The sequence below is a fragment of the Lytechinus variegatus genome, chromosome 1, assembly GCF_018143015.1.
Source record: "Lytechinus variegatus isolate NC3 chromosome 1, Lvar_3.0, whole genome shotgun sequence".
In the NCBI taxonomy this organism is placed as follows: domain Eukaryota; kingdom Metazoa; phylum Echinodermata; class Echinoidea; order Temnopleuroida; family Toxopneustidae; genus Lytechinus; species Lytechinus variegatus.
Genome location: NC_054740.1, coordinates 40110230 through 40132576, shown reverse-complemented (window position 1 = coordinate 40132576; position 22347 = coordinate 40110230). Strand labels below are relative to the sequence as shown.

Below are 22347 nucleotides of genomic sequence, written 5' to 3'. Positions count from 1 at the left end.
TTTTCTTCTTCCATGCTGAAGGCATCTCCAAGAGATACAAAAAATCTATCAAGAGGAGTACAGTTAGGTCCACAAAGTTTAATTCTCAATATGTTGAATAATTGCCAAAGTAAAAGAAATATCTCAGACCAGATTAAGCAGAGCGTGTGTTATTTATATCTTCAAAATCAATTCCATCTAATACAAACAGACTTTTGGTATTCCCAGAAGTTTGACTTATGCAGATTTGTCTGTTCTAGTCGTCTTCTAAGTCCCCTAAATTAAATGTGCAGGTAGGGATCCTGTACTTCATCTTAATAATGAATATAAATGAATTTAAGTAGTTTACTACTACATAATGTTGCGTAATTTCGGAACCACGTACCCGGGTGCCGCAGAATTGGTCTCAAAAGTTGCGCAAGAAAATATTGCACGAATCGGCCTAGATAGGATTAATTTTGTGAAAGTAAGCGAAATTTTAAAATATCATGACTTTGTTATTTTACATCTAATTTTGATGAAATTTTAGCATTTATGCTTGTTGGATTTTTCTTTTTACTCTTTGATGGGGTGGACTTGTCCTTCAAGCATGACACTTAAATTTCTGAAACACTCCCTCATCCAATTTCATTCATCATTCTGACTCTCTTTATGCACTCTCACTTGCAAACATTTTACCCAACTCTGAAGTATGTGAGCACTCACTTCGTTTTTCTGCGCTAGGATAGTGCTTTCTCCTTGAGATTGGTTTGCATACTGGTGTGATGCTGATGTAGTCCTGGGACTCTGTTCATCAAGAGAGATATAAAGAACTTTTCAAGTATTTTGCATTGATATCATGGGTACAAGAGAATAGTCTTTGATATGATGCGTAAACCATACATATTTTACATATTCATATATCTTACATATTGCTATGTCTACCTATTACCATTTCTGCACTTCATGACACTCCTTCACGTGGCTCACTTCATTCATTATTACAGTATACTGTAGCTTCCTGTATGGGCTGCCAAAGGGATTATTACTTCAAGAAAGAAGTCTGATTACTCACCATGTATTCTCGGAGGTTGTAGCGGATACGACACCATTTCACACCAGCCTACTGGGCAGATGTCTGGCGAGTCACAGTCCATCCACTGATCAAACGATCTATCCCATCCATCAAAGTGGATCCTTAGCAACGGCCCAGCCACCTTGGTTACTGTGGCAACGCAGATGAAGCCGGACTCGATCAGGTCTACCGCTTCCAGCTTGTGACCGACCTTGAAACCTCGGTCGACAGTTTTCTGCAGAAAGAGGACAAAGAGAGAGATGAAGCAAGCTTCTGGTGATGGTGATCACCATGACAGTGACGATAAAGGTGGGGGTGGTGGGGATGATGATGATGCAGACAATAATGATAACGACGATGACGATAATGAAGATGGTGATGATGTTGATGGCACTGATGATGACAATGATAATGATGATTATGACAATGGTGGTGATGGTAGCGATGATGATGATCATGGTGATGATCATGATGGCAATGATTATGATATTAATGATGATGATACAGACAATGAAGACGACGATGGTGATGATAGAGATAATAGTGGTGTTGATAAAAAAATAATAGTGCACCTCGGAATAAAATTCCTATACAGACGGCACTATGTCAATGCCTATCATTATTAAACACTTACATATATGAGAAACAGGAACAGGATTTTAAAAGTTATTAAAAAATCACAAAATAGTTTAACCCTTAAATACATTTTTTGTGATAAAGTTGTAACATGAGAAGCTTTTGCCATGACTGTCTTCTTTTTAAAAACGAAGCCCCCCCCAAAAAAATATCAGATTTCTTGCATAACTTAGCATAATCTAGAAAACATTTGATTTGTGAAAGAAATCTTATGCTTACCTGATGAAATATTTCAATGGGTGCTGATACAGATTCTGTCATCCGTAAGTAATCTACCCAGTCAAAATTGCTATCAGAACCTACAAAGACAAGAAACAAAGGGGTTCATAATTCACGACTAAGAAAGAGGAACACCATGACTCCATTCATCAGGGTCATCATTATTTTCACTATAATCACCACCAGCATCACCACCATCATAATCATCAAAATCCTCATCACCATCATTATCATCACCAATGCTACAATAATCAATGCTACAGCCATCATTTAATCATCATCATCATCATTATTATTATTCTCACTATAATTACCAACAACATCAATGCTACAATAATCAACGCTTCAGCCATCATTTAATCATCATCATCACCATCACCATCATCATCACCATCATCATCACCATCATCATCACCATCATCCTCATCATCATTATCACAATCATCACCATCATCATCACTACCACCACATCATCATTATCATCATCACAATCTACATCATCATCATCATCACCATCATCATCACCTTCATCATCATCACCATCATCATCATTACCATCATCATCATCACCATCATCACCATCACCACCATCATCACCATATAAGTTAATTAGTTAAATAAGGCATCATCGCATTGGAAAAATCGTTTCAGAGGATGCACACTAACCTCATAATTATCAATAAGATTGGATGTTATAAAACATGTGCTCAATGGTGCTAAAGCATGACTGAATGCCACTGTTAATTCTGTGTGGAAAGTGCACCCCGGTGGGAGTTTCATATAGCTGTTTGCAAGTTTGAAAATTACTTTACGCACGACTGGTAACCCTTTTCTTGTGCTAAATGATATATTCCTACCTAGCTGACTTTGCACCTAACAACATGTTCTAGTCGTGCATAAAGTAAAAAAGAACTTGAAGGACAGCACTGTGAAAAACCACCCTGGAGGGTGTTTCACGAAGATTTAAGTGTGACTTAGAAGTCATACTTAAATGCTGATGCAAGCATATCTGACACGCAATATCATTGATGAATATCCAGCAGCACGCATCCTCATTGCATAATTTGACAAATGCGATGATGCCTTTTATACCATACACAACTGGGAATTTAAGCGACTTTTGGGGCAGTAGCAAGAAGGTTTCGCAATCAATTCCAAATTTCAGTTGGAAATCAACAAGTGATAGATCGGTTTAAATAAAGCAAGCAAATTTATTCCTGTTGATTCAAGGAGCAGACCAGTGATTGATAATAATAAATCATGATAATAATAGACCAGTTCGTAGTTACTTCATGGGCAATTTTGGTCAAATGACCTTTCATTTCTTTCATCATGATAGGCAGATTTCAAAGCAAGATATTACGTAAGCTTGCCTTACATAGCAGGATGAAGAAATTGAATAGACCAGGTGACTAGAATAGCACACCAATGAACACTTAATGAAGGTATTTGTTGCATTCCTATTTTGAATGCATATCTTAGCATGTTGCACAATGTACTTGACAAACTGTGAAATACCAGTCGTTCGTGGAAGCATTGTTGTTTTTTGTGGATGTAAATGAAAACGACAATTCAAAAGAATATATGAACAATCAAGACATCAAAGTTGGTGCTTATCTCATTAGATTTTAAAGCACCATGTCACTTTATTACAAATGACCTTCTTCTGATCAAGCGTAGAATTTTTTGATCATGCGCAGAAAGGAACTACGAACTGGCTTATAACTTATAGTTGATATCAGGACCTACAGGTAAAATTGACTTGCAATCAATTGCAAGTTCCTTGCAACATCCCATAAGTCACACTTAACCCTTTGTAAAAGACCCCCCCCCCTTCCCCTAGAGTGCTACCTACAGGGTTCCAACAGAAATTTTAAAACAGAATTCCATGACTTTTTATGACTAAATTGCTGCTTTCCATTACTTCCTTCCTGGCACGGTTTCCAAAATCAGACACGCTGTGAACACCAATTATAATAGCAGAGTATGATTACAGAGTATGAGAGTTGAAAGACACAACCGGAAAGCTGCCATAGCCAAGAGGTAAATGCAATTCCATGACTTTTCCATGACCAAAATCCCTTATCCATGACTTTTCACAAACTTTTCCAAATTCCCTGACTTTTCCCTGACTTTCCATGACGATAAATTTTTCCAGGATTTTCCATGACTGTGGAAACCCTGTACCTACCTCTTGGAGGCTGCAGGTCAATGTTATGATATTCACAGAATCCGACGGGTAGAAGGGCAGGGGAGGTACTGTGGCAACAGAACCAGCTGTTGGTATCCTCCAGACAACCGTCCACACCTATCATCAGGTAGCCCTCCCGCAGGACTTGCATCACCGTGGCAACACACACCGTGCCGAGACGGAGCGGGTCGACCACCTCCAGCTTCATCCCGATGCGGAATTGCGTCTCCTCTCTGGACGATGGCTATTGGTTGGAAGAAACACAGGTATGTTGTTGAAATCATTTCTTTACTCATATAGAAAATTATGATAAATTTTATTTCTGCACCACTGGTGCACAGTTGGGGAGGTTTTCGGGGGCCATGACCCCCCCCCCCAAAAAAAAAAATTAAAAAAAATCATGACATGGGAAAAAATAAAAGAAACAGAAAAAGAATATGATGTAATCATTGAGTATTATGTCAAAATCTATCACAAACTAAGATTTGGTAAGAAAAAAAAACTAATTAGGCTCGCTAGCAGCTTTCTTAGAATTATACCCTATACACCATGTATGCCCCCGCAAGATGTCTGACTGATTACATTCACCCTGCGACTAAGGGGGGGGAGGTCCTTCCTTTCAGTATAGTTCCCACTGGAGAGAGCGAACGTAGCCTAGTGGTCATGCTGTCAATCTCCCTGGTATAAACTTTCAAGAATAATGTACATGGCATGCTTACATAATTATAACATAGCAGCTTGTAAAGTTAATGGTGAAGAGCATAAAAAATACATACCATGTTGAATAAATCCCATGGTGCATCATCCTCCCCAGCTTTCTGGTTCCTTCCTTTATCCAATGCCTCAGATTTATATGCTATAAGAACAAAATAAAATACAAAATATATATAATTCACTGTCCGAATCTTTACATATTAATTCAGCATTATCCTAATTGTCAACATAATCATATCATCATAATCACCTGCCATACTACAAAGCCACCAACATCATCATCAGGATCATTGTGGTCATAATTATCACTATCATCAGCAGCATCATTATCATCAGCAGAATCATCATCATCATCATCACCATCATCATTACCATCATCATTACAATCATCATCATCCTCATCATCATCATCATCACTATCATCATCATCATCATCACCATCACCATCATCATTACCATCATCATTACAATCATCATCATCCTCATCATCATCATCATCATCACCACCATCATCATCATCATCATCATCATCACCATCATCATCATCACCATCATCATCATCACCATCATCATCATCATTATCATCATTACCATCATCATTACAATCATCATCATCCTCATCATCATCATCATCATCATCACCATCATCATCATCACCATCATCATCATTATTACAATCATCATCATCATCCTCATCATTATCACAATCATCACAATCATCATCACTACCACATCATCATCATCATCATCATCATCATCATAGTCACAATTACCATCTACACCATCATCATAATCATCGTCATCATCACATCACAATTTTAATCTACATCATCATCATCACCACCACCACCATCACAATCTACATCATCATCACCATCATCATTATCCCAAATGCAGCCACGGCTACCATCATCACCACTATCACTGCCACCATTTACCGCACAACCTCTATCACCACCATCACAACCATCATCAATCAGCACCAAATTCCTCCGAATCATCAAGACTACTATTCCTTACCAGCAGTAGAGATGATCGGATGACCGACCCGTTGCGACCACCCGACGGGATGGATCCACGGGGAGGTTTCATGGAACCAGAAATCCTTGCTAAGGTCTTTACAGTCGTCATATTGCACATGGATGCGATTAGCCACGGTTTCCGTCACCGTGGCAACAATGGTATGGGAGATCTGCTGTTTGTAAACGGCCTCGAGATGCATGCCCGTTTTGAATTTACATATCAGGTAATCCTAGACAAACAAACATGAGATAAAACAGAGTGAAGTTCATTTTATTTGCACCATGTAAATACACACAGTGTACCTGGACACTTACGGGGTGTCGCAAGAAAATATTTACAATCAATCGCAAATACTCTGTTGCAATTTTAAAACTGAGTGATCAATTTATAATGTAGCAAATCAGATTCCACTTCTTGTTTCATGGAGCAGATCAGCAATCAATCGCAAATAGACTTGCAATTGACTGCAAGTTTCTTGCAACACCCTAGACACCTTCATTCCAGCATAGAAACACACATACAAGCACATCTGCGAGAATCTTCAGCAGTGGAGGAAGATTATTCCAAAGAAGAAAAAGAGGCCAAGGTGCTGAATGATAGTATTAGTAATCCGGGTTTTAGGTCTGGTTTAGTCCCCGACCACGCGGATGACCAGATTCAGCCCCGCTCTCACAGAAATCACACTCACCCACCCATACCCTCCTCGTTCAACCCAACCCTCCTAATCTCCTCCATCACCTTGCCTCTTCCGTCTTCTTCAGTCACTCCCTTCCCTTTTGATTTCATGATTTTATATAGCATGTAATTTTCCCAAATGGGACATGTAGTACATGTAACTGTCATTTGTACGACACAGGTTTTTTAATACAAGACCATGAAATGCATGAATATGCAAAGATAGATATCATCAGCCTAACATACATTGCACTACTGAGTTTTCCAGGGTTATATGATATAAACGTCATCACCGGCTACAATGTTGCGATAAGGAAATACATCAATTCATAACTATATCAATACCACTTTTTAAAAGGCATACATACCAGTCAAGGGAGAATTTCATGTAAGGTTTGTCAATGATTTTCTCAGACTAATTAGCTCTCTGCTAAAAAAAAATTCACAAATATTCATGAAGTTCATAAAAATAAATCCATCAAGTGAAAATACCTTGTTTTGAGGGAGCACAATGGTAGGACTTCCTGCATGGGCAACTCTAGCTAGATGCTCCTGCCAACCGTTACCTAACCGAGCTAGGACACCTAAGAAGAGCCATGTCAATAATTTTGAGAAAAAGAAGACAAAAAGAAATACATCAATGAGATTGTTAAGTAATTGGAAAAGAAAGAAGCTATACCTCAAATCCTGACAAAATTTTCTTAAACTTTCATTGATCTTCTTCTCTGATTTTTCTGCTATACATAATTCTTCCAGGGTGTTTTATTCTCCTTTAATTGATTAACAGTCCTACCAACAAGAGAAAGTTTTAAATGATTAAGGGAAATATTCTATGCAGTCCCGTACATTTGTTTATCATGGGACCTATTTTAATATTTTGCTTTGAAACCATTTCTGACTATTCTAATCACTCTCATAGTCATGAAATTTACAAGGTGTACTGTATAAGATTAATATATATTCCAAGCTGCACAAAAATCTTTAATCAATCAAAGAAATGTGGTTTAACAACAGCATACCACTTGCAGCTCTTATTAGAGAAGATCTAACAACAAGAATTACGAGAACAAGAGCACCAAGGTAGGAAATAATTTTTTTGTCTTCGGGTTATTTTTTTTTTTCAAGGGCTTCTTTTTTCCCCAATCAGCAATTGTGCTGTAAAAGCAGAAATCAGTATTCTGATGTATGTAGAATATTGATTTTCTTAACCCTAATTCTCCCGGGGGGGGGCCATAATGGCCCCCCCCTCAACAATTTTCGCGATATATCTGCTGCGCGAAATTTTTTCACCTCGCAGCTCACTGACTTTTTACATTCAAGTCTCGCGCAAATTTTGAGACCAAATTTGTGACGCCCGGGTACGCGGTAACGACATTACGCAACATTATGCAAGTGCATGTCAGACCCAAAATTGCTCATAAACATGATTTCATGTACAAATCCAATGCAAATTGCGTATTTAGCCAAAATTCATAAATGTATCATTATTTCTACTTTTACTGATTAAACTTAATTAATTTTGCCTTGTTTATGATCAGAATTATGTCTGGAACAATTTCCATTGAAAAAACAATAAAAAACAAAAAGTAAAAAAACAAAGAAATACATAAGAAATTCATAAAACAATAAAATACATAAGAAATTTATTTCCAAACCAAAGTTTTTTTGAATTACGATTTTTAAGAATGCTACAAAGAAAGTTTTTACCAAAAATTAGCATTCTAGGAGCTTTATTTAGTGAATTAGAGCAAAAAGTATGATTTATGCATAAATTAGCATAATTAATTCATATAAAATAAAATCTCATTATTTTGGAAAATTTTACCATACAGACTTGTAGATTACATCGCACACTACCAGCGTGCAAATTTTTGCGTCGCTCGCGCGATCGGCGGCCGAGATCTTAAAGGGGGGCCATAATGGCCCCCCCCCCCCGGGAATGACAAGAATCAAAATACCCCGGGAGATTTAGGGTTAAGGTTCTTGAATATTTTTCGTGGCAGACATCTGAGGCAACTTTAGAAAAGATGGTTGCCCTAACGTATTCCATTTGGCAAATTTTAGGGGCAATAAACGCTGTCATGAGGGCAAATTGCCAGTCATCCTCATGTATTTCCTATGCTGGAGTGTGCAATAAATGGAAGGAGAAAGAAGAAAATGTGGTAAATGTGGCAAAAACACCACAGAAGAAAGCATATATGGGACTTACCTTTTGGTGGTTTCATGATGTGACCTGCTTTGACAGCACCATTAACAGAGTAACATTCAGCCATAAGAAGATGAAGGGTGAAGTCATGACTACTGTCCATGCCGTAACCTTCAAATCTTAACCTCACCTTGTAACCTAGGATATAAAAAAATATATCCATTAATTTTTCTTTAATGCCATTACCTTCAAATATTAACCTCACCTTGTAACCTAGGATATCAAAAAATATGTCCATTCATTTTCATTTAATGCCATTACCATCACATCTTAACCTCACCTTGTAACCTAGGATATCAAAAAACAAATCCATTCATTTTCATTTAAAGCCATTACCTTCAAATCTTAACCTCACCTTGTAATCTAGGATATCAAAAAATATATCCATTTGTCTTTATGTAATGAAGTAACCTTCAAATCTTAACCTCACATTTCAACCTAGAAATAAAAACTAAATTTATTCCTTTTCAGAGTAAAGTCCAAATTAGCTTCAAATCATAGCCTATCGCAATACTGCTGTGACGTCATAGTGATAAGATATTGAATTTAATTGTATTCTATCAAGAAGGCTACTATTGTCATAGATTTTAACATAATTATGATGATTTAGAACTTTGCAGAGTAAGATTATCTTTAGAGATTCAGCACAAATTTCATGTTTTTTATTCCAAAATCTGATCGCAGATCAATTGTAAGGTGTGCAGTGGCCTTTATAGAGACTGGGATTGGTTGATTACTGACCTGCCATCTGTATAACCCTAGCTACCCAGAAGCTGTTGGGCGATTCCTCAGGATCTCGATTGTGCACTTCTATCATCGCCCCTATCAGGTTACCTTTCCAATCCTGTGACATGGGTGCCTGAGCCAAACAGAAAGAAAGGTAGCATGAAAAGATCAAATCTGATGATCACTAACACAGATAAGCATATGTGGGACAGTGTAACATTGGGAAAATACCGGACATGTGATGGAATTCCGTGCCTACTTTGCTCATTTCTCAGCACTTCACATTTTCTTCCAGAGCTATTTGGCACATATTTTTTATTTCAACGTACCAACACACGGGTGGTCAATTCATGGGATTCTGTTCAAACTAATTTTTGATCATTACCACAAGTGGTATTCATCTTCAATGGTGGTGATATTAGAGAGTATTCACACTGAAATGTAGAACGGATTTAAGAACAAAATATATGTATTTAAAATTTCCATCAAAATACATAAAACAATTGGAAGGTATTCGTTGAACCAGAACAGCAATTCTGTCATAAGAAAACCTGCTGTTTTGATTCACCAATTTTTGACAAACATTTCTTTGCGGCTCTTTGTCACGAAAGGGCATTTGACAATACATTTTTCTTTGTTCTTGAATCCACTCTGCATCACAGTGCAAGAACTCCACAATGTCAAAGATGACAATTACAGCAAAATTGAAATTCTGAAGCACACTCAATCATCATAAAAAACAATGATTATAAAAAACAAAAAATAGATAAGAAACCAACAAAACAATACAGGGCAAAGGAAGCAAATGGAATCACCCATGGAAATCCAAACAATTCAAAAAGGAAGAATTTCAAGGACGGATGGCTGATTGTTCTTTGCTCAATCATATTGCCCGTTTGCCCATTAATCAAAAGAAAATGGTAACTTACGTGACAGAAACACTTGACCGGAGCAGCCTCAGTGTCATGGGCTTGGAGATAATCTGACCAATCGAAGACCTCGGAGCTATGACCGTTGGTCATCTGACCATTGGGAATGCTGTTAGTGACACTAGATGACCTGGAATGCTTGTGATTGTTGAATCGCGGAGGAAACAACGGTTGCGGTTTGTGTTCTTCGAAAAGTGTTGGTACCTGGAGCATGGCCGAAATGAAATAAAAATGTGTTCAAGTTCATGATACTCTCAGATAGTCACACGTTGAAAATAATTTTGGCTAAATAAGATATACATGTTGATTGAAGGGAAATGGTCTGTAGAGGAAAATTAAATAGAAGAACTGCTTTAATGCTTGTCCTTTGTATCCTATGGCAAAATACACTATATAAAACCACCTTCTTTATTTAACAGTGATTATTTATTGTTGCTGCTTTCTTGTAGCCCATAATACACTGAATGAGGTGTCTTAGTACTTCACAGATATATTACCACCCGGTCATCAGATCTTGTCCTCAGACAATGTATTCCCTCTCTCCACTCCTTGGGGAGCATTTCGGCAAGAGTTTCCAAACTCACTTTCTACGCATACTACACCAGATACCCATGTAACACCTGGGTAGAGAGTGGCAAGTGTTAACTAGGACTTTGCTAACATTGGGGCCCAGAAAGAAAACCCAGATTGAACCTGGACCAGAAGGTTTAGTAAAATTAATTTCCAGGTTGTGGATAAGCCTAGCATTCTGAGCCACCACATGTACCCAGCTGCAATTCACACATGGAGGTAAATGGTCCACATTATCTCGCTGTTTTTTTTATTTTTCAAAGGCATTTAGAGCTTCTGATCTTTGCTTATTTCGCTATCAACCCAGAACGGCTTGGCCCCACAACTCGCCAGGCTCCAAGTCCCAGCCAGGCCCAGCTCCCAGCATAACACTGTGCCAGTGAAAACTGACCTTATTGAGGTGTTGGTTTGTCCCAAGGTCTCCAGTAGTCTTCTCCAGGAGCTCTCCCTTCTCTCTTTTGTAAACAGCAAATTTCTTGGTGCAAGCCACACTGCAGAAGGGGTAGTTGCCACAGTAGGAGAGGAATCGAATCGCCCGCCACATCATGCAGTACGCACATGGTCCTGATAACAAAACAGATAACAAATAATTTGTTATACAAAGAGGAACTGAACAAATCTATATCTCATAATTTTTTATTACATGTTAATTGTATCTGAATGATCTGAAGCTAATTGATTATACAATATACAGGGATACCACTATGACTTGATCAAAAAGTCTGAAAATCATCTAGAATTACCCCTTCATCCATTCAAAGTGATTTTCTATTGCATAAAAAAAATTTAAAAGTCTGAATGGCATCATTGAAAAAAATATTCAATTGCAAAACATACAGTGGAATTCTGTTGGTTCACTCGGGGGGGGGGGGGGGAGAAACAAAAACTTACATTAAGTTTGTGACCCAAATACATGTACACAATCTTATCAAACTTTTACCTTAAGTCATTCAGTTTGGATTAAAAGTTTTATATCTTGTCTTTTCAAACTGCAGTTCAATTTCATTGAAACAGCAGATGCTCTTGTGACTTATTTCTTGTCACTTATGACCAAGAAAGGAAAATGCAACACAGAAGCTGTATTCTGTAAAACTAATACTAATATTAATGTATTATAAATAAAATAGCAATAAACTCAGGGTGTCCTTCAGTATTCTAATGCTTTACAATTCTTTTCATCCATTCCTTTGATCTCTGATCTTTGTTTTTGTTTATTTGTGCAATTTTATATTTACATATACACATCTGCAATGGGAAAAAACTATCAATTTTGATTAGAATTAGCAAAAATAGCCATACTGTACATTTATCAATTCAGGCTGAAAAAATTGAATTGAAATTCTACACAAAACACAAAATGATGTTTTCAAGCCATTTTTGGCCTGACGCGAGCAGCTACATGATCATGGGTCACTTCAGAAAGAAAAGAGTCAGGAAACTTGGGGTAAAGTATCTTTTTATGATCTGGACTTATTTCGCAAAGCATCGTGGGGGGGCCTTTATAAAACGGCCCAATCGATTCTTAACAAGATCCAACAACTCACCGACTTCTCTCCCCTTGAGCTCATAGAAGGGCATTCCCTCAAACAGGGCATCATGGTCAAGACCGTTGCTGTTTGGCGTCGATTGACTCTGACTGTCCACTGACAGCACATCAATGTTCTCCTCAGAATCGCTGGCCCTACCGTTGGTACTGCACCTGAGCTCACTCTCCTTGCTTCCACACTGGTTGAAATCATGGTTCTGTTTGGGCGATGTCTTCGAGTCCGAGTTGGGATGCAACAGATAAAGACTGTACAGACTGCTGGAAGGCATCAATTCTTCTTCAGGAAAGTCGTTGCTCTGGGAGACATGAAAGAGCATTAAATTTGTCAATATCATGGTCCAGGAATTAAATTAATCCAAAGCCTCTGAGACCACGGCCATATGTGTCCTTTGTGATTTGTTGTACCATTTTTGTGCTACAATATATAAATGTATCCTGTAGAAAAGTGGCCTTACCCTGAAAATCGAACAATTTAAGGCCCAGGCACCGTACCACGAAGGTTTGCAATCAATCGCTAAATACCAATGACCAATCAAGATCATCGTTGCATGCGCGCTCTGTTTAAAATACTGATCGGGAACCAATCAGTGTGGTTCTTTTATATTTGCGATTCATCGCAAACCTTTGCGTTACGGAGCCCTGGTGCCCGTTTCACAAAACTTTTTATAATAACAAATTTGCAGTGAAAGTTTAAAACTACTAAAATCGTTCCTTTTGATTGTAACTTGTTGTAGAATTTGACTATTTATAACTATAACAAGTCTTTATAAAATGTTACCCTGATGATCTCCTGAATCAGTCATTGAAAATGGGTGTATCAAGGACATGCTATGCTTGACAAATTGTTATGTGAAATTGAAAACTATGAATATCAACCATCTTAAGGCCTATACATTTCTTGATCTATATCAAAACTTTCACATGAATATATTTCAAACCCTTACTCAGCCAAGTATAGCCATCCAGATTAGTAGCAAGAAGGATTTCTTTATTTTATTTTTTTTCAATTTATCAGCCCGTACATGACACTATAACCCCCAAGCACAGGTGCAGCCATGCTGTTTCATCTGTTTGGGACTTTTAATTACCCTGCTAACTAAACAGAGAAAATGAACGGCAGTGCCCATGCACAGGGATTTCCACAATACAGGCTGCATCTACACGGATATTCGCAGTACAGTATTTTGTGCTATTACAAACTAATATCAACAGACTGATACATGTATATCTCAGAACTTTTTGACAGCTGATGGTGTTGTAATACTTACCACTTCCTCATCTGCTAAGCTGTTATAAGTGTTGTGAACGCTGTGAGGGTCTTGGCTGAGAAGGGGGTCGGCTCCCCCCATCATACAGTCCCCCATGGGTAAGAAGCCCCCTCCTTCTGATCCACAACCTGTCGAGGATAGAATCAAAGGATACAATATCAATAATAATAAGCGTTTTTCAATATGGAGGATTTAAAGGGTGATTTGGGTCGTCATGAGGGCAACATCATCCATCATACTTAAATTCTTTCTACATACTTTTAGAATTAACTTTCCATGCATTTACCTACATGTATGTACTTATGGGTGGAAGTATTGATGTACAACATCAATATTTTCTATATCATTTGTGATGTAAACAATATGATTATCATTTTTTTAAAGAAGAGAATTTTGTTCCTACTCACATATTCTGTTTGAAAAATCAAATGTCAATTTCACTTTCCCCTTCAAATAAGATCAATGATTGTTTTCTCTCTCGATTGAAAAGAAAAGAATTTTCCTTAAACATGGAATTGGGCAAATATTTTTGATAAACTTTGAAACTAAAATGAATAAAAAAAAATGTCACATTCCTCAGAGTGGGTGAGCACTAAATATAATTAACATACAACAAAATTCAAGATTTAATAAATAAAATAAAAAATTATTTATCATAGATGTACACTGTTTGTAAGATTTCAATACCAGAATGATACTCAAATATACATTTCACAACAATGATAAGATGTATTCTTTTCATGAAATACAGAAGAAACTTTTGCAAAATAAATGGAAAATTAGACAAAAATGCACCAAAGAATACAAAATTATCAGCTGTAGTTAACCTTGACTGACAGATCTAGCTGATCCACATCTTAAAGGGTAGTGACTACATGTAATTATAAAAAACAATATTTTGCAGGACCTTTTAATTATGATATTCTTCAATACAAAAATGGCAAGAAGAGAACTTAGAAGTTCACAAACTCCACTTATTAAACTGAGCTGGAAAATCATTTGAAAATCAAATAACACTAAACTTACCACTAAATGGTGGTTCAGAATCCAGGGAATTCTGTAAATAAACAAGACAAAAATAAGACAAACATATATTTCATTTACTGCCTCATAATAATTTTGAAAATTTAGGCATTGTAATTTTCAATTTCAATTCAACTCCATGTAAACAATGGAAAACAACAGTTTATAAAATAAGTAGGCCTACCACTATTGTTTGTGAGTGTCACCTACCTCATACATGTACACTGTCATGGTGAAAGTTGATTAAAAGCAGTTACATAAATTGTTGTCCAGAAATTCATAAACAAGAGATAGTTCCAACTTTCCATGATACATGTATGAGAATACTCTTATTCATTTTAAAAGAGCTATCCCCCCCCAAAGAAAAAAAGGAAGAAAAGCAAAGAAAAAAAGGAAGAAAAGCAATAAAAAAAAACATTCCTTGCACTTGTACATGTACAGTACGGTAATTGAAATTAGCTTTTATTTGCAACATATTTGTAGTTGAGAGAGAAAAATAAAACAATATCATAAAATCAAAGAAAATTATACCATAAAATAACTTTCCTGTACAGATGGAGCACAACTTTAAAAGGACTTATATTTTACAAATAACGGAGTGCTCTATTTTGCAAAGCTGATTTATAAGGTCATTCAATTACAAAGAATGAATTATCACTCCAATAACCAACACGGCACAATGGCATAATCAGTCCAATAACTTCTGACCTGAAATACTACTATGAATGAAAATATAGGGCAATTACGCCCTAAAGACAGCATGTACATATCATTCAGGCTATCATAGAAAAGCTGGAAAATCTCAGAAAAAACACACTAAAGGCAAAACAAAACAAAACATGGTCAATTCCATTGTGACTTATGGGAGGGACATTTGATACTTTTTTCCACATAACTGAGGTGCATATCTGAAATAGTAGCTGCACAAACATGGATTTACTTTATTAAACTGAAAGAAGAATACTTAAACTTACTATATACAAAAATGTATGCTTTCAGCTTGGTTGCATAGGGTGCTAGATATTCAGAAATGTCATTGTGACTTATGGGACATTGATGGACCACACAAATTGGGCTCTTTTGTTCAAAGTGCCATATCTATCTCAGTTTTATGACAATGTTTTTAGATTTGGGCTTGGAGATTAACTAGTGATAGGGCTCACTAACAGTACTTGAATTGGACTTGATTCATTTCATTTGTTTCAGTAGTTGTGTGCAATCGTGTGTGACTTATGGGACAAGTGAATGTGACTGATGGGACCCTATCTCATTTCATGGAATTAACATTTCCTCGCGATGACTTTTTAAGTCAAACTTAATTTCAGCATGAATAAATATTTCCTAATAAGATGACACCCTTAATAATTCAGGCCATTGTGTCAGAAATAAATTCAACAAAGGGCAGAAACATCTTTTCACGCAGTTCATTTATATAAAGGGAACATTAACCAAAAAAAAGCTTCCTAACTTGTCATCAAGTTTTAAGAACTGTAATCAAATAAGTAGAAAATAATCAATAAACAATTACAATCATAAATATTTAGCAAACAGATGAAAAATGAACAATTAGAAAGAATGTACACACTTTCAATTGTGACTGATGGGACATAATGATATGACATATTTGTTACAGATAGGACAAATAAATGTTGCTTTTCTCTATCTGTCTCATACAGTATGGTAAGAAAATGACCTTTACACTACAGTGTATTACATGTGAGAAATTAAGACATTAATGCTGCCATGAAGTAAATCAATATTCTTGTTAATATACTCTCTTTTGTGTCAAATGCTCATATTTTTCATTAGCTGTTGATGTTTATGATAAAACAGATGGATATCAGTGCACAGGCAAATTTTTGACAAAAAATATTAAAATTTTGGCATAAATTCTTTTTAAAAAATTCATTAACTGGACTGTCTAGAAAACAGTTGCAATCGCTTTCTACTATCTAAACTGCATGTACATGTATACTTGTATAGTAAAAAGTGTATTCATTTACATGGAAGATTTACCATTGTCTGTGCAAAAAATATGAAAATAATTGATTTTCATGAAAAATCCAAGATGGCTGCCAAAATTGCCAATTTGGAACCCCATGGGACACGATTTGACAAAGGGAACATCAAGATTCATTAACTATACACTTCAGGCAATACAAAAAATGTTGGTTAAAAAATATACCATGGGGATGCACCCTATCACAACTTCTTTTTTTGCCAGCTGCTTGGGTTGATATGTCATCTCTTTCATAGAAATTCTGAATGCCTGTAAGGACATCATCATTTGTAGAGTACCAAAGTGATGTTAGTTGTCATGGTGTAATGGCGGCCTGGTTCTAAACAAAATAACCTGGGGCCATTTCATAAAGCTGTTGTAAGTTAGGAGCAACTTTTCAGAATGACTAGTGATCCTTTCTTATATGCTAAAACATTGCCAATTTATGATGACATTTACCACAAGGATCATCGGTCGTTCTTAAAGTCGCTCTTAAGTTACGAAAAGCTTTATGAACCAGTGCCCTTTTACGACTATCAGAATGATGGTAACAACCAAGGACAACACAAATCATTATTTTTGCAAATACAAATGTGTAAGACGATCATGCAGCTGCGACTAGGTTTAGAACCGGCGATTCGATGTTCATGACATTATGACACCACCCTTTGGTCCTCTTTAAATGCGCATGTTCCTTTCTATTGGCAGGCGGCAGGAATGATTCTGAGAAAACTTGATTGCAAGCTTCTGAACAATTTTTTGGCATTTACAGGGGCTTTAATAGCTCTACTCATGGTAGCCTTAAATGCATCTGAGGACTGGTGCTCTTATTTTGACAGGATCCAGAGGGTCGCTCAACTACAAAATTCGTGACTGATGGGACATTGACATAGGTTTTAACAGTTTCCATGGAACTACGTGTATATACCAAGTTCACATCATATGTAAAACAGTTGATGCACACTCTAAGGGGACAAGAAAACCAAGAGAATGATCTGGACCTAAAAAATGACTAAAAGCTAGGGTGAAACAAACCCAATTCACCTGCACTCAGCTTTGCATTTTAGCGATCATATTCAGTTTTCTCCTTCTTTCTGGACTGGGCACACAATGCAAACTTATTTTTTGTTGTTCAATGCACTGCCTTTGATATTCAGACTGTTTTTTCTGACAGTCAGCATACTGTTCTCCAGCTTTTAAGCATTCTTGTCTCTCTCTTTGCTGTCATGGACAGCTTTAAGGTGGCATGGTTTACGAACTGTATATGTGACTTATGGGACATGTGACTTATGGGACTGAAATGTATGTCCCCCCAGTATAGCTATTTCAAGTCCAATACAGATGCAGCTTGATTTGTTGAAGCAAGCATGTACTACGGTAGATAAAAAAGTCCAATACTTGTCTCCAGGAGTCTATGGCAGCATATGAGGGAAACTTAATGCTCAAAACTGTGACTTATGGGACATCAAACATACACACCTTGAAATGTATTTTGTGCCTCATAGTTTCACTGCAGCGTGTAAAACAATACAGCTAATGGTAAATTATTGCTTGGAGGTCACATGGACAGTGGGATTTTTCATCAGCACCCTTTGCTTGCCAGGAGCCAAGGATGGGTGAAAGTTGTACATTTTCTATGAAATCTTAGTACCACAATGCAACAGAGTGTACATTGCGTATTTTATGAATGAATGAGGGTATAGTAAATATAAGTGTGTTTTTGTAAACCTTAAACTGTATACTTATAAACAGTATAAACAAAATTGCTCCGAAAAGAAATTTTTGAAAATGGAAAAATGCAACATTTGGCTGGAATTGACCACATACATTATGATGAGATATGATACCATTCCATTTGGAATTGACTTTTCAAAAATTAAACTTGCTCCAGCATTTAAAAACTTCACAAATGAACACAAAATATAACAATCATTTTTTTAATTACTACTTGCCCTATTCATATTGAATTAATTATGTATTTGTACTATGACAAAGTTTTTTTTAGAGCCTACCTTGCCAGCCCCCCCCCCCCCTCTTTTTTTTAACATGAAGTCATGAACTGAACAAAAAATAATACTTGAAAAAAAGTCAATATTTCTTCTATATTTGGTTGATTAAGTACTTCTTTGAACTGCTATCCGAGTGATTACGACTAACCATTAGCTTTCTTAGATATATATGTTGATTGTTTCATTACCCTTACATCGGTCAAAGGTTGTGATTGTAATTGTCATTGCGGTGGCGATCGGTTTTACTTTTTTACTTTAGAATCAGATTTTTTTTTTAAAGACCCAGATTGAAGCTAAAAGTGAAAATGACAAATGGAAAATACATTAGCTACATAGTACAGCAATGTTGGTTGCTTGACAATGACAGTTAAGTATTTTGCTTTAAAGATTTAAACTCATATTGACTGGTTTCGGCAATTAGGCTTTCCAGTACTTGTGTGAAACTGTAACATCATGTTGTCATTTATGTTTGTGTTTTGAATCATGTTCGTGATGCTAGCTTAGTAGCTTATGAGGTCACTTAAATGCAGTCATGTTTTTTGGCCAGAAATGATCAGTGTTGATGATAATACATTATGTAGCTTTAAGCTTCAATTTATGAAGTTCAGCAACAATGATGTTCAACAAGAGTCTGAAATGCCAAGGCAAATGCTACATATAGGGCAGAAGTTGAGTCTTGTAACCTGCTGTGTTGGCAACATCTCACAGTACCCTAACACCAGCATGCCAAAAGGCTCCTGCCAAATACACTTGCTATTTCTCTCAAGCCTAACACCCAAATCTCACTGTCTATTAAAAGAAATCAGTGACTATTTTTGTTTTTTATGTATCAATCAAAATTACAATTACATACATCTCTATTTCTTGTGGGTGTTGGTGACAATTGCATCCTTTTAGAGAGATGGGGGTGAGAATGTTTTAAAATGAGTTGACCAATACAGCAAAGTTGACAAGAGCTATGTTGACATTGATCACAGAGTGAATCTTCTTCTCTGTTGAATTTGTCCATTCAACATAAAAACTGGAAGCCTCAAGTTGCAGAGAGAATGAGCATGATAAACTGACTTTTAAAACAGTGTGCATGGTATACCAGATCAACAAGCCAATTTCATTAAAAAATGTATTCAACAGACTGCAGGGTAGCTAGGTAAAATGCATAGAAACGGTACTTGAAATCAAGGAGTATACGGTAGCCTGGTTCATGTTACGTAAAGATTAGTGTAGACCTGCATTCATGAGATTTGACAGCACTGTTAGGGCATCCTCTGGAAAATGCTCCAGAAAATTGTTTCTCAGACGACCGTATTGACCCGCAAAGGTGACAGACAGTTCTAGCTCTTGCATGACAGGCAGACAAGGATTCTTATCCTCATAGTGAAATTGTTGCCTATCTTCTGGCGTACGTGCACTCGCTTTGTGCAGAGTCCTGTAGTTTTGTCTCATCATCACCACTAACAAAAATTAATAAAGTATGGTAGTGAGTCCAAACTTGGCTTATGTCCAGACTTCGCCGACGCCCATTATCTAAAAAAATATTCAATATTGAAATCTGACAACATCAAAATGAAAAGCAAAAAAAAAAAAACTTTGGTCTGCAAATTTAGATCACACTTTTTCAGAACGGTTTTCCAGCACAGGGCAAATTCGTCGATCAGAATAGAATTTTGAAATCTCGCCACCGGCAAAAGCCCTTGACCTACTTGACATTTTTTTGTCAATAATTTTATAGTTACGATCTTGCTGCCAATTTGGTAAGGTAGCTATTATTTTAATTGGTTCTACATAATGCCCAATCGGTTTTACCAAATGCCCGATTCTTCTTCTTCCTGTGTTGTAGTGTATCCTTCATAGTTGTAGATCAACACACTGCCAGTTCTTTTAATATTAATAATGGCCTTATGATATTTTTCACTGCCCTTCTTGTCACTGGGTGATTTAAAGTAGTGTTGAAATCTGGTATTTGTATGCTAACACCAGCACCGGCAATCATGAATACATAAAATGAGGCTGGTGTTGGGATTAACTACTCAAAATATTTCAACGTCATCATCTGTGACAGTCCACCGGCTTGGAGTACATGTATCATCGTAATTGTAGAATTGTGCAGGAGTATTATAGTGCTGTGGAAGAATTATCCTATGTGTGGTTAAAAAGAATCAGCGCAATCTTAGCGCTGTTGGATTTTCTGCACCTCAGCCTTGAAGCTGTCTACTGAAGTCTAGTTAACTGTAATGGCAGGGAGTATATTCCACAGTCTAATGGTATAAGGAATAAAAGTTTTCTGATAACTAACAGTGCGAGCATGTGGGACATGCAATCTAAGTTGATGACCACGAAGAGAGGTGGACGTAGTAGCGGCCTGGTGGAAATTCCTAACCGTCAGTACATTAACAATTGCGTTTACCAAGTGATATTTCCAGCAAACGTGTTGAGCGCTAGTGGCATTACAGCTGGTGTAGACAATCTACATGTACTTTTCCATTTATCAACACATGACAAACCCCTAACCCCAGGGATTGCAAAAGTTGTGACTTCAACTTCTGTTGGCGATCTCAATCTCACAAACAGGCAGCGAAACCGGATGAAACGGTCCAGTAAAATCAGCTTTTGACAGTTGAGATCATGAAGATGAGTACATATCATTAGACTTTAAGAGAGTTGAACATTCATGTTAGACAATCTACTCTTTCGGATTCCTGAAGTGATTTATTCTACTGTAATGCCTTGCATTCTGTTTGATAAGACTTGACTGATTGTGTCGTCCCCGATTTCTCTTTTGTGGTCGCAAGAATTCTAGCGTAAAGTTGAAATGACTGGAGCCATCGTCATGGGTTATCGATAACACGATCAGAATCATACTTCTGAACATGAATCACTTTCATGCTCTAAACACCAGCACTGAACTTGAAATAACCCATGTGTGGGCTGCTAGGCCTTACCTTTACTATGCAATGTCATGTGATATACCCAGTTGTTGTGTGTCTGGACCATCAATTTTAGAAAGTCATTTGGAAAAATTTACAAGTGAAGTTTCATCAATTTTTAGTACAAAATGTTAAGAAATATAGAGAACAAAATAGAAGATGATTACAACGATTGAATTCATATTTTTATTGTAATCCAAAGATAAAAAATTATTGAAATCCCATAGCAAACTGGATGTGAGAAATAAGTCTTTCAGTAGAAGAGTAATCAAAGACTGGAATAGTCTTCCTGACCTAATACAATTGCCAATAAAAGACAAATTAAAAAAAAATATTTATATTTTGGCAAAATATGCACTTTGAGCTTCCATGACTCCTCACGCAAGCTCATGAAGTAGTAGTTTTTTCAGTGATCAATCTTAGTTCTTACAAGAAACGACCGGGAGTTACAGGCTCGCGCCTTCATCCCGTACCAGATGATGATGAGCCTATGAGGCTTCAAAAACATAAAGCATCCGGACACCCGACCCCCCATCATATAATCGTGTGTGTGATGCCTCGTTCCAACACTAAAGTTTCTGGTTACCCGGTAATTAGTATCCACGCTTCACAAATTGTCACAATCCATTATAGCATTAGATGGGGAACCCATTAGA

At 36.9% G+C, this 22347-nt stretch overlaps 1 protein-coding gene across 1 annotated transcript in view; it reads right to left on the bottom strand.

The window, feature by feature from the left end:
- Window positions 1-22347, bottom strand: part of LOC121413942 — a 28019-nt gene that overhangs the window by 4742 nt on the left and 930 nt on the right. Inside the window, exons 2-15 of the mRNA XM_041606964.1 lie at window positions 14763-14793; window positions 13737-13864; window positions 12467-12764; window positions 11314-11486; window positions 10353-10556; window positions 9439-9556; window positions 8701-8835; window positions 6984-7075; window positions 5814-6045; window positions 4856-4935; window positions 4080-4323; window positions 1889-1968; window positions 1034-1268; window positions 685-765 (exon numbers count right to left, since the gene is read on the bottom strand). Of these exons, the coding sequence (XP_041462898.1) occupies window positions 685-765; window positions 1034-1268; window positions 1889-1968; window positions 4080-4323; window positions 4856-4935; window positions 5814-6045; window positions 6984-7075; window positions 8701-8835; window positions 9439-9556; window positions 10353-10556; window positions 11314-11486; window positions 12467-12764; window positions 13737-13864; window positions 14763-14793 (2131 nt within the window). The remainder of the gene's footprint in view (window positions 1-684; window positions 766-1033; window positions 1269-1888; window positions 1969-4079; window positions 4324-4855; window positions 4936-5813; window positions 6046-6983; window positions 7076-8700; window positions 8836-9438; window positions 9557-10352; window positions 10557-11313; window positions 11487-12466; window positions 12765-13736; window positions 13865-14762; window positions 14794-22347) is intronic.